The 12127-nt window shown below is 44.6% G+C and overlaps 1 protein-coding gene across 3 annotated transcripts; it reads left to right on the top strand.

Moving 5' to 3' along the window:
* Positions 1-4703: 4703 nt before the first annotated feature.
* On the top strand, positions 4704-7950 carry c19h1orf216 (chromosome 19 C1orf216 homolog). Of its 3 annotated transcripts, none has more exons than XM_010734078.2 (2): positions 4704-4902; positions 6405-7950. In XM_010734078.2, exon 2 carries the CDS (start codon positions 6427-6429, stop codon positions 7519-7521), a length of 1095 nt encoding a protein of 364 aa, XP_010732380.1. In that variant the 5' UTR covers positions 4704-4902; positions 6405-6426; the 3' UTR covers positions 7522-7950. The 3 variants fall into 3 exon arrangements, with proteins under 3 accessions (XP_010732380.1, XP_010732379.1, XP_019118841.1); XM_010734077.2 differs by lacking the exon at positions 4704-4902 and adding an exon at positions 4909-5030; XM_019263296.2 differs by lacking the exon at positions 4704-4902 and adding an exon at positions 5047-5321.
* The last annotated feature ends 4177 nt before the right edge of the window (positions 7951-12127 follow it).

The raw sequence follows: 12127 nt of genomic DNA, 5'->3' as shown, positions 1-12127 counted from the left end.
TATACAGTATGTTGTGTTACAGTTGACCTGTCTTGTGATGTTCTGCTACACGTTCTTTTTTGGTTATTGCTCTTTACTTCTCGGGATTTAAACACCTTCTGTTTTACATATCACTTACCTACTGCTTTCCCTGCACACTTCACCACTTCACTTTAAACAGGAAAAGTGTCTTTTACAATAATCTCAGGACTGCACACCAAAGGTCAATGGAAACCTTTATACACTGCTCAAAAAATTAAAGGAACGCTTTTTAATCAGAGTATAGCATCAAGTCAGTTCAACTTCTGGGATATTGATCTGGGGCCTTGTTAATCATTTTCATCTCTTTTGGTGTTAATGAAAAACAGGTACACTAAAGGGGCAACAATGAGACGACCCCCAAAACAGAAATGGTTTTACAGGTGGAGGATGCTGACATTTTTTACCTGCTCATCTTTTCTGACCAATTTCTCATCAGTTTTGCATTTGGCTAGGTTCAGTGTCACTACTGGTAGCATGGTGCAGTACCTGGACCCTATAGAGGTTGCACAGGTAGTCCAACTCCTCCAGAGTGGCACAGCAATATGTGCCATTGCCATAAGGTTTGCTGTGTCTCCCAGCACAGTCAAGAGCATGGAGGAGATTCCAGGAGACAGGCAGTTACTCTAGGAGAGCTGGACAGGGCTGTAGATAGTCCTTAACCCATCAGCAGGACCAGTATCTGCTCCTTTGTGCAAGGAGGAACATGAGTACTGCAAAATGACCTCCAGGAGGCCACTGGTGTGAATGTCTCTGACCCAACAATGAGAAACAGACTTCATGAGGGTGACCTGAGGGCCCGACGTCCTGTACTGGACCCTGTGCTCACTGCCCGGCACCATGGAGCTCGACTGGCATTTGCCACAGAACACCAGAATTGGCAGAATTTGCTTTGATTTTGGGGATGTCTTTGAATTCAGCCCTCTGTAGGTTGATAGTTTTCATTTCCATTAATGATATGGCATCCTTTTGTTCTTAACACATTACCTAGTCCATATCAGGACTATTTATATACATTTGAGCAGTATTTAAACTATTAGAAGTCATAAAATAGAAGAGAAGTGAAGTTGTGTCTGTGGGAGAACTTGCTGGAAAGTTTCTCACCTGTCCATGGCTGTAAATGTCCACGCTTTGGGACTCCTCACTCTTTATTTCACTTTTTCTTCCTGGTTTGAAACATAATTGCAGTTTAGAGACTAATGATTTGGTAAGTGGCTAATATTAGGCCAGCATTAGAGGGAGGGTCTCCTAACGAGCCCTTTCATGTCTCTCCATCTCATTAGTAGCCACAGTGATTAGGAGGAGGTCCTGGGGTTAGGAATGGGCGCAGGAGGCCCCATTACACATCATTAAGGGCCAATGCCAGGAGGGTCTGGAACGAACCCCATGGTGGGCCCCGCCTATTGTGAGCTGTTATACCTGCAGGCAGAGCAGCTTAATTCTGCCGTTGTTAAAGCAGTGATCACATTTTTACCTTTTGTCAGTAGTGTGTTTATGCCTCAGTTTGGTCTCAGAACCTCACCGGATCTCTGAGATTTGAAGAGCCCGGAGGCTTTGGGCAAAGGAATAATATGATTTTGTTGTGTGGAGCTGCATTTATCATTATCTTTGAGCCATTACAATGCAATTAATGGAGATAAAGACTTGACTCCAGATCCTTTGGGTCTGTTTGCAGGGTCAAGTCAATCCTAATTAGAATTTAATAGCAGTAATGTCTTTGCAAGTTTGAAAGTAATTCAGCTTTGTATCTCTCTGTCTGCATCAACGACACACCCGCTCCAAACTGAATTTCACAACTTTGTTTAACCCCAAGAGGGAATTATGAGGTCAACACTCCCAGTTCACTTCACACTTGAAAGAGGAGGAAGGTTACATGTTTTGGCATCAAGAGCCCGGCTTCTAAATATCTAGAGGACACAGATCTGGCTTTATTCAGATTATGAGGAGGAGAGAGGGCAGAGGGTGGAATAATTGAAGAGAAACATGAGCTATGCCACCCAAAGGGGGTGTGTGCACTTGTGTCATGACGTATGCACTGTATGTGTGTGTCTACTCACATCTATGCCTAAAATAAAAGTGTGTAATTAGTGTGCAAAAGAGACCGCGTGCTGGGTTAGTGCTTCAATTTAGCACGTCTTGGCTGATTTGGCTGATTTTTTAGAGTGCTGGCTGTGAGCTGAAGGTCCAGCAGGCTTCTTTTACAGTTTCTATGCATCCCAGCACCAGGGATCTGACAGTGTAGCCCGTGGGTGCTGCTGGACGCCCTTGGCCGCTGTCACAGTCAAGACTGGTGCTGGAGCAGATGTGGAGCCGAACTGAGGGAAGTGGGTCACGGTGCTGCAGGCTGTGGACAATTCAAGCAAGGCTTTATTATGCACAAGGTAAGTCATGCTCCTTTTTTAGTCTGTGTGTGTGTGTGTGTGTGTGTGTGTGTGTGTGTGTGTGTGTGTGAGAGAGAGAGAGAGAGAGAGAGAAAGAAAGGGGGCGATGGTGGCGGGTGTTAACATTACAATAATCTGTCCTCCCCCAGGAGGCCTCACAGACGACCCTCGGTCCTCAGAGTTCATCTCTCTCTATCAGTGTCCTCTGTAGTTGTCTTTTGTAACTCAGGCTTTTCTGTTTTAGAGAGAGAGAGAGATGGAGGGAGAGATGATTTTGCGCGTGACGAGGCCTTGGGCAGACGGCTGTGTTTGATGTATTTTTTATGTGCTTAGGCTACCAGTGAACGATGAGGAGGGGAGGGCGGGGAGGAAGGACGCCTGGAGCTGATGCACTTGAATGGGGATGTTGTTGAAGGAGAAAGAGGGGGGAGGAAGATGGGGATAGATGTGCGTGCGTGCGTGCTTGCGTATGTGTGTGTGTGGAGAAGAAGGAGGAGGACACAAGGTTTTTCTGCCGCCAGCGATGACATGTCAGGGGGATGAGAGCAGTGTGGAGAGAGACAGTGAACACTTGTTAAGTCTGTCTGATGTAGCTTCTCTATACCACACACATACACATGCACACACCTAGAAAACATACTTGCACGCATACACACACATTTAACTGCCATGCCCTTAGATCTGAGATTGACAATCACAAAAGCAGCCAGTCACTAGATTGGTGAAATATCACACTGCAACAAATCCTGCAGTCCTGCTATTGCAAGGACAGGAGACATGATGCTGCCTTTCAGTGTTGCATTGTGGGTAAGGTTTTGATGTCTTAAGCACACCTGTGACTGTAACTCTGACCATAACAAAGACTCATCCTCACACTCAGTCTCAGTGTTTGTGTGGTGTTTTCTTCAAATCAACTGTGCTACTTCCTCCATTTCCCAGAATGCTGTTGGGCATGACCTTGCTTGTTGAATTCAAGAAAAAGAAGGTGCAGAGACAGCCTAATACAAACAACAGCTGTTTTTTTTCCCAGTGTCCCTCCTTATGAATGCATCATGACCTCCCATAGTTTGTCCTGGGATCAAACTTGTCTTTTTAAACTCTGGATGTCACAGTGTATCTTCCAGTCCAACTCCAATGTCTTTAGCTGCACTGAAAATGTTCTGTAAATATTATATCACTCAATATAAAACTCTTCGATGCAAGAGGTCGATGCAGTAGAAATATGAATTTAGTCATTTGCACATGAAAACATAGCTCACTGTCTACTCTGCTCTTCTTATTGTCACCTCACTGTGATGTTTGAGCTTCATCGGGCAGAATGATGTACAGTATATGCAGAGTTTTGATTTTATGACCTCATAACTAGAGTGGACGCTGATAGTGGTGCAATATGAAACTCAAGTGTGACATCTGAAACATCCAGCACACAAACATGAAGGAGAGTCCAGCAGTTAAACCATTAAAATTACGTAACAATATTTTCATATTTGTAGAATCCGGACTTCAATGGAGTAGATATGATTTAAAAATGTTTTAAACTTTTGTAAAAAAATAAAAAATCAAATCTTTAACTTTATGGACTCATCAGTGTGAATATGTCTCTTGTATATGTGGGTTTTCAATAACATAACCATGGCCTCATAGACTTTCAACAGAATTTCAACCAACACTTAAATGTGTGGTTTGGACCGCCTTCACACAGACATATGATCATTTCAATGCCATTAAAATAGACTATATAAAACGTATGCAGATAAACAGAGATATGGCCCCACTGTATCATCAATATAAAAAGATTTAACACACTATAATGTATTTATTAGCAGATTGAAGAGCTGAATAATTCTTGAAACCCAGTTTATGTGATTAGTTCACAATTTTAATAGATCGTCAGTGAAGCGACATGAATTCATATCTCAATCAATATGCAAACATGTTAGCTGCATTTAGCTTCCATAAACGTTGACTGATGTAACTTATATTTCTAGTCTGTAACTGTAGGAAGTAACTTTGGTAAGTGGCATCACATAAACTCATAGTGACCTGATCATTTATTATCATGACACATGCTGATGCATGATGCAGGATGATGAGTCATGCTTTAGTTACATGATGTGTATCATTAAATGTTTGTATGCTGCTCATTAATACATAATAATAAAGTGTTATGAACAGGGCTGAGCTCTGTATGTGACCATGTGAACATCATGCCATCATGTGGCTGTTGGACCTGTACATCATATTAACATTACAGCCCTCTCTGTCCTCACATTGTTTCCATTCACTCTGCTTCCCGTTCCCTCCAGCCCCAGCCCAGTTTAGGAAGTCGTATTAGCCAGCTAGTCCGGTTTGTTTTTTCCCTGGAATCACCGTGACAGTGAGAGGATGGGAGGAGGAGGAGGAGGAGAGAGGAAGAGGAAGATAAACATCACATAGGAGGGTCGGAGGAGGGAAATTGGGAGGGCGCAGTGTCCAGCTTCTCCACGAACAGCGAAGCAGAAAGGTAAGGAGAGACAGAAGATCATCAATGTATGAGTCACTCATTTGACTTTTTGAAGCCACAAATAGGAGATGAAGGAAGTGACTGAGGCTGTTTGTCCTGAGCGCACAGAGGAGGCACACTGATATGGGGTGAGCGTTACATAACGCCGACGTCCATCAGATAATCTGTTTTTTTTCTCTCTCATTTGGTCCCGTTAACGGAACGTGGAGTGTTTTCCTCCTCGGTGTTCGGCTGTACATGGATCAGGATGTAACTGTGTCGTCTTTCGTGTGTGTGTGTGTTTTTTTTCCATTAATAAGCCGTAAATATGAAATATGCGCCATCAGCCGCCTGTTCTGTGCTCTGTGCCGTCGTCCGTGCAGAGACAGACATCTTTTTATTCAGATCAGACACATCCAGCCAGCAGCTCGACTCCTCTGGTATTGTTTTCCTCTTTTCTCATGGCGCGTTGATGTTTTTTATGATTAATACATTCATATATCTATCAATATATGACAGAAATCTGTCCGTGGAAAGACTGCGCGTCATTCTGAGACGCTGCAGGTTATTTTTATTGATATGAAAATAAATCACCTCTGCGGCGCAAATATGTCGATTTTACATCAATAATCCTTTTTTTCCCTCGTGATCGTCAAGCATCAGTCTGTGCGCGCTCCCGACAAAGCCAGAGTCACTGCCCTTCAGCGGGGGGGGGGGGGGGGGGGGGGGGGGGGCAGCCTGAAGTCAGGATTAGAGAAATTTCCATTTTGAGGAGACATGTAAACATTTGATGTTAATAGAAGTGGAGTGTGCAGATCAGCCTGTAGTTCCAGACACATAAACATGGAGTCTGAGAGTGTGTGTGTCTGTATTTGAGGTGTGTCTTTCTCCTGCTTTGGCTCATCCATGTTTTGTTTTCATGTTCTGAGTACACACTTTGCAGATCTTTACATTTCAGTATCTTCGGCTGTTGATCACTTTGTTTCTGTGTCTTTGTGTTGCTGCTGCGTTTCACTCATGTTTGTACTGAACCAGCTGGCTGAGGCGGTAAAATCGCTGTCAAAGTCACACTGTTGTTGTCTGATGGTGCAGCTGAAAGCTTGGCTTGTTTTGATTCTTGAGCCTCTGGGAAGTTCCATTATCCAAAGACTGCAGAGTTTACACTGAACAGCGATGGATTAACAAGCAATGCTCTGTCTGGAGATCAAACTCGTGAGACAAACAGGAAAACAGAGCTGCTGTGAGGAGGACAGTGTAAAAACGTTTATAGACATCATCTGACAGACAGTTTGATCTTAACCACTAGGCCACCAGGACACCTTTCTATGGACACATTGTGATTCAGGCCTTTCACATTGATGCTAAAGATGACGTTGACACTGTCATGGATTATGTATCCTGATTTCGTTTATGCAGTGTACTGATATGAAATTCTACTTTTTGCTGCTTAGAAGGAACTAAAACCAAGCCATTTACACTGATGATGAACTGTTTTCCATTTTTTCTGTCCCTTGTCGTTTCAGTGAGTCTCAGTCGAGGTCAGTGATGCTTCACCATCAGGACCAACCTCTGAACTTGGCCTATGGAGGGCAAAGAGGCTCCAACAATGGTTCTTCTTCCTCGCTGCGAAACAGGAAGTGTGATAAAGACGGCAACTTCAACTTCCTGCCAGGCAAAGACGATGATGGCTTCACAGGCAATGGAGGAGGAGACGAGAACCGAAACCAGGTGCACCCTCGCAACTTAGGCCCGTTGGGTCGTGACCCTCCGAACTCATCACCATCCACTGGGTATCACCACAACTCAGGGCTTCTGTCTCCACGCTCCCGCCTGCCCTGCTGGAGTACCCTGGAGCCTCTGCCTGAAATCGAGAGTGGAGATGACGGTTACGGCCGAGTGCCCCCTGACGGAGCGGAGGAAGGTAGGATGGAGGAAGAGGTGAGGAGGGTGATCATGAGCCAGAATGAGGAGAAGCATAGAGAGAAAAGAGAGCAGCAGAGGAGGAAAAGCAGCTTGGGTTTCAAAGGAAGAGAGGAAGAGGAAGATGAGCCAGGGCTGAACAACAGTGATGAATGGGGCGACAGTGACTCCGAATCTGAGTACAGCTACCGCTCCGGTGGCAGCATGTCCTCCCTTAACATGGACAGTGGAGGCGAAGGGGTGCTCATGGGAGGCTGGGACCGCATCGGAGTTGGGGAACCAAAATCCAACCACCGGGAGAGTGACACACCCAGAAACAGCAACAAAGAACCAGATGTGAGACACAGAAGCCGCAAGTCACTGACAGGAAGCAACCTGGGAAATCTTCTGGAGGAGGGAGCAGAAGAGCAAGACGATGATGATCGGTCCTCAGACTCCGATGGCGAGCTGCCAGAGCTGATGGATGCAGTGTGGACGCTGCGAGACCGTGAGCGCTTCAAGGCCCAGGAGATGGAGAAGCACCAGGCACAGCTGACCATGTACCGTCGCTTGGCACTGATCCGCTGGGTCCGCACCCTGCAGAGCCGCATCCAGGAGCAGCAGAACCGCCTGCAGTCCAGCTTCGACGTCATCCTGACACAAAGGAAGGAACTGCTGCGCATGGGCGCCGCCGCTGCTGTGGCCAACGCCACACCTGCTGCTGCTGTCAGCCAGTCATAAAGAGAGGAACTGCAACAGGAAGTGGTTAAAAACTGCATTTTGTTCTGTTTGCTTGTATCCCGAAGACATTTCCTGAAAATAAGACAATCCAATCATCCTGTCTGACATGTTTGTAGCCCCATACTCACACACACAGGGCATCAATAAATGTATCAACTGAAGACTGGACTCAACTCCTGCATCAAAATGTATGATTTAGGATGTATTCTGGTCAAAGCAACAAGATGATGAACTTTGTTGTGAGATTGAAAAATCTTGTGTGTGTATGCTGTTCGTCTTTATCTTGACCTGTGCGTAGAAAACATTTGATGTACCAAAAAAGTATCATATAGACTGACATTGTTAAAGATGATTTATACCCTAAATTCATGCTGTGTATATAGAGATCATAAGTAAATTAAAAGAATGAATAAAACAGTCTTAATCTGAGCACGTCTGTGTTCGTTTGTTTGCACATCAGACCTGATCTAATGACATTTGAGCTTTTGCGATCAAAATATTAATAAATGAATCTGAGGGGAAGTCAAAGGACTTGGCTGATAAAGCCTCTTTTTAGAGCCCAGCGACTTCCTTCATTCCAGATCAGCATGTTGAGTTCAAGGAGCAGGTTTATCAAAGCCCCTTCGGTGCAGATATGACTAAAGAAGGGCAGTTTTTATCTTCTCAAGCTCTACTTGCTGTACCAGAGCCCTCCGGCATATGACCCTTCAGCTAACAATTGCCTCTTTGTCAGCTGAACAAAGTTGGTTTGTATCGGCTCATCACACGGGGTTTGGAGTGTGTGTTCTGCGGGGAGCGTGATAGCCGTGTGAGGCTCCAGCGTCAATCTGTATGGGCATGGCTGCTGCCGCGGGCGCTCCGAGATCATCTCACCTCCTTCCATGTGGGTGGATGTGTGTATGTTCACAGAGATAATAGCCGCGTTGCCACCCTATAATCTCCATCCAGACCCCCCACACCCCCCGGGGAGCCTGTCAGTCTGCGCCCCGGGGCCCTGCAGGTCCTATCCGTCCGCGGTAAACAGACGCCGGTCCGGTTGCGCGCAGGAGAGCCAAACCCCGGGGCAACTTTGGGATAATCGCCGGCTCTGCCTACTAACTAACTCTTTATTTTCGAAGCTTATCGCCTCTTGTGGACGCAGGCATCGCAGTGAAAGTCGGAGTCCATTTACATATTGATCCCGTGTTCGCTGGCTGAAGGTGGATGTTTGAGAGGCATGAAAGCGCGAGGATAACATGTTTACACCACAATGGTGAGTTTGTAAGCAACGTGCGAGCAGACACATCTGAAAGACAGGCCCAGGGAGGAACACACATGCCTGTGACGGTGATTTCAGGGTAGTTAGAGGTCCAAAGAAAGCTGCTACAGCTGATCACTGCCTCAGGAGGAGCAATGACTGTTCCCAAAATGTACAGGAACACACACCAGGTCAAAATAACATGACTCTCCATGAGATCCTTTCATGAGATCGACTTGTATTAATTCTAATAATTAATAAGAGTCACGTGTTTTTCACTATCTAATAAGCAAACTTTCCATAAGTTCCATAAATATGAGCATTTCTTTTCAAAAGGTCAGAGGTCAGACGTTCCCATGAGCACAACAAACCTGACAAAGGAACTTTTGTTCTTATTCGTGTATAGCTTATCCATGATGAAGCCCTTTGTTATATGCATCATGTTCTTATGAATCTGAATCTGTGGAGGACTCGGCCCTCACCATGAACTCATTCCCCGGTCTCAGTGTCAGTCACAAGAAGAAAACACAAAACACACAGGTATGTTGTCAAATGTTTTTTTCTTATGAAACTCCTCCTGTGGAGCGGCGAGGGGCGCACAGCTGGGCCTTGTGACACTCCTAGAGTGAGAGCAGGATCTGCTACACCACCTTCTCCCTCCACACTCCACAATTCTGACGTTTCAGTGCTTGAAATGAGTTCATTGTTTTTTCCCTCTCCACTGCAGTGTTTTCATCACAGAGACAGGTTACATTTCAGGGTTCTTTCACTCAAGAGATCAGATGATATTTGATGCTTTACATGTGACAGAAACATGACATTGCAGAGAACCCTGACTGCCTTCAGAGATCTCTACCCACATTCATCTGACTGACTGACTGCACAGTAAGAGTTACAATAATCCAGAAGTTTTATTGTTGATTTTCACCGTGGCCCTGGACGTGCAGCAAGAAACACAAAGAAATAAAGGCTGTTCATCAGAAAACAAATGTGCACGTTATTTTCTTTGGAATATCTAACAGGCTGCAGATATTCTCTGGTGTGATTCATTGAATGTTCTAGTGTTCTGCAGCAAAATCAATCATAACAGCACAGTCTAGTTATTTTAAGGTGGTTATTGTGCCTGGGCTGACCTGTGAACCTGTGAGCTGACTCTTGAAGAACAAAACAATCTGTCATTACAAAATGTTTTTTTTTTTTTTTTCAACATTTCATGCAGGTCTGAAGGCACAAGGAGCGTCTTTATAAGAGCAGTAAAGAGTGTCCATGAGGGGGAGACACTCCATCACAGACACTCAGATCAAACTTTCACCTGCTGTCGTTTGTGTGCAGTGGCACCAGGGGGCAGCAGAGTGCACATGGGTGGATCATCAGTGGTGCTTAAAGGGGGGACCACCTGGGATCTATGAAAGGGTCCCCATTGGGCAGATTGTCATTCTCTACATGGTGAATGATATAATACAGCAGGTCCCAACCTGAGATCATGACCAGGAGAAATCCAAGAGGTCATGGGGTGGTTAACGGGATGGGAAAGCAGAAAATATGTATTTCTATTACACAAATATAGGTTTAGCTAAGAAAGAGAAAGAAAGAAAGCTGAGTGTCCTTCAGTTAATTTGACCTCATTCCTTTAAAATTCCTCTAAAAAGTAACTACTTCCTGTAGGAAATCATGTGTCCACAGTAAATTCTATAATCAGCCCCATGTTTACTTATAATTCATAGAGAAAAATAGGATTATGCTGTCAAAAGTGGATCTGCCTTGAAAGTGATCTAAAACATCTTTCTGATATTGTGTTACGTGCAGTTTTATCTCTTCATTCTACTGAATCCTGTTCCAGCTCTTCATTGACGCTTCACTGAGGGAAATATTCAACATCTGATAAACATTTCCTGACAGATTTAGTTCTGTGGGTTTGACATATATTTGGCTGCACACACTAAAAATGACTGGGTCAAAATTGATCCAGTAACCAAGCAGTGACTGAACTTTACCCAGCACACATGGTTAGAATAACTGGTGATTTTCACCCAGTTTGGATAAATAACAGGAAACCAACAGTATTATAAAATAACACAGGGTGAGTGTGTAAAGTGTATGCTCTGTACTGTAATGAAAGCAGTCCTTTTCTGTGTTTTGTACGTTCACGGCCATGTGAAGCATTAATTCGTCCTGTCTACAGACAGTTCTGTCACTAAAAGTCCTTTCAGATTAAGACTCCTCAGGACAAAATCTGAGATCTTGCATTTGGACACCCTTGACATGAAAAAGTTTGGGAATCCCTGCTGCAGCCTCGGCTTTAGCTGTTGTGTGGAGCTTTTTTCCGAACACAGAAACACATATATACCCTATCAGACTCTCTCTCTCTTCCCTTCTTCCCTCTGCCTGATGTAGTGTGACAGTGTGTTCGCCCGCAGCACTCTGCTGGCGTGGAAACAATCAGCTTTGACAGAAAGGGGGTGGTGGTGGGGAGGAGGATGGAGGGAGGTAGAGGAGTAGGGAGGGATGAAGGGAGTGGGAGGGTTGAGGGTGGGTGGAGGGGAGGCTGCGGCCCGAGGCCTGTGTATGATGAACTGGATAGAAAACCTGTCGTCAGAGGAGAAACAACACATCACATGAATAGATAGATAGATAGATAGATAGATAGATAGATAGATAGATAGATAGATAGATAGATAGATAGATAGATAGATAGATAGATAGATAGATAGATAAATGTCTTGTTGTATTGTACAACTATTAATGATCATTTTGCATTCTTTGGTCATTCCTACACAGCACACTTATTGAATGGAAATGATTCACTCTCAGCAGCAACAGATTGAGAAAATCAAATTGTTCTTGTGACTCTCAGTTGACTTCATTTGACTTGCAGACTAAATTGAAGGACAAAAAATCAGACAAAAACAGGTCAAACCCTCCTTCATAATGTGATGTTTCATGACCAAATCATCTAATAATGTCTCTAACAACCTGTTGACTGAAACAAAAGCACAGAGCTGTTGAGGCCTTCATGACCTCGGTCTCAGTCACCCACTTGACTCTACAGACTAACTCAGTTAAAGCAATCAGGTCCATTATGAGGGCGCCTCTCTCTGTGTGTGTGTGTGTGTGTGTGTGTGTGTGTGTGTGTGTGTGTGTGTGTGTGTGTGAAGGAGGGGTGCTGCTTCAGCTGCCTCGTCTGCTATAACCAGCTAATAAATATGAAAACAGCAGGTTAAAACTTTTTTATTCGTCTCGTGCCTGAAAGGATTAGACCCTTCAATAGAGTCCCATGAAAAATCCCCCAAACCTCATAATGCCCAATGTTGTCCCATAAAACTGTGTTGGACAAAAGAAAGAGAAAGGGGGCTTTTTCACGCATAAGGG

Source organism: Larimichthys crocea, chromosome XIII (genome assembly GCF_000972845.2).
Source record: "Larimichthys crocea isolate SSNF chromosome XIII, L_crocea_2.0, whole genome shotgun sequence".
Classification (NCBI taxonomy): Eukaryota; Metazoa; Chordata; class Actinopteri; family Sciaenidae; genus Larimichthys; species Larimichthys crocea.
This window is presented reverse-complemented; position numbering and strand designations above follow the sequence as displayed.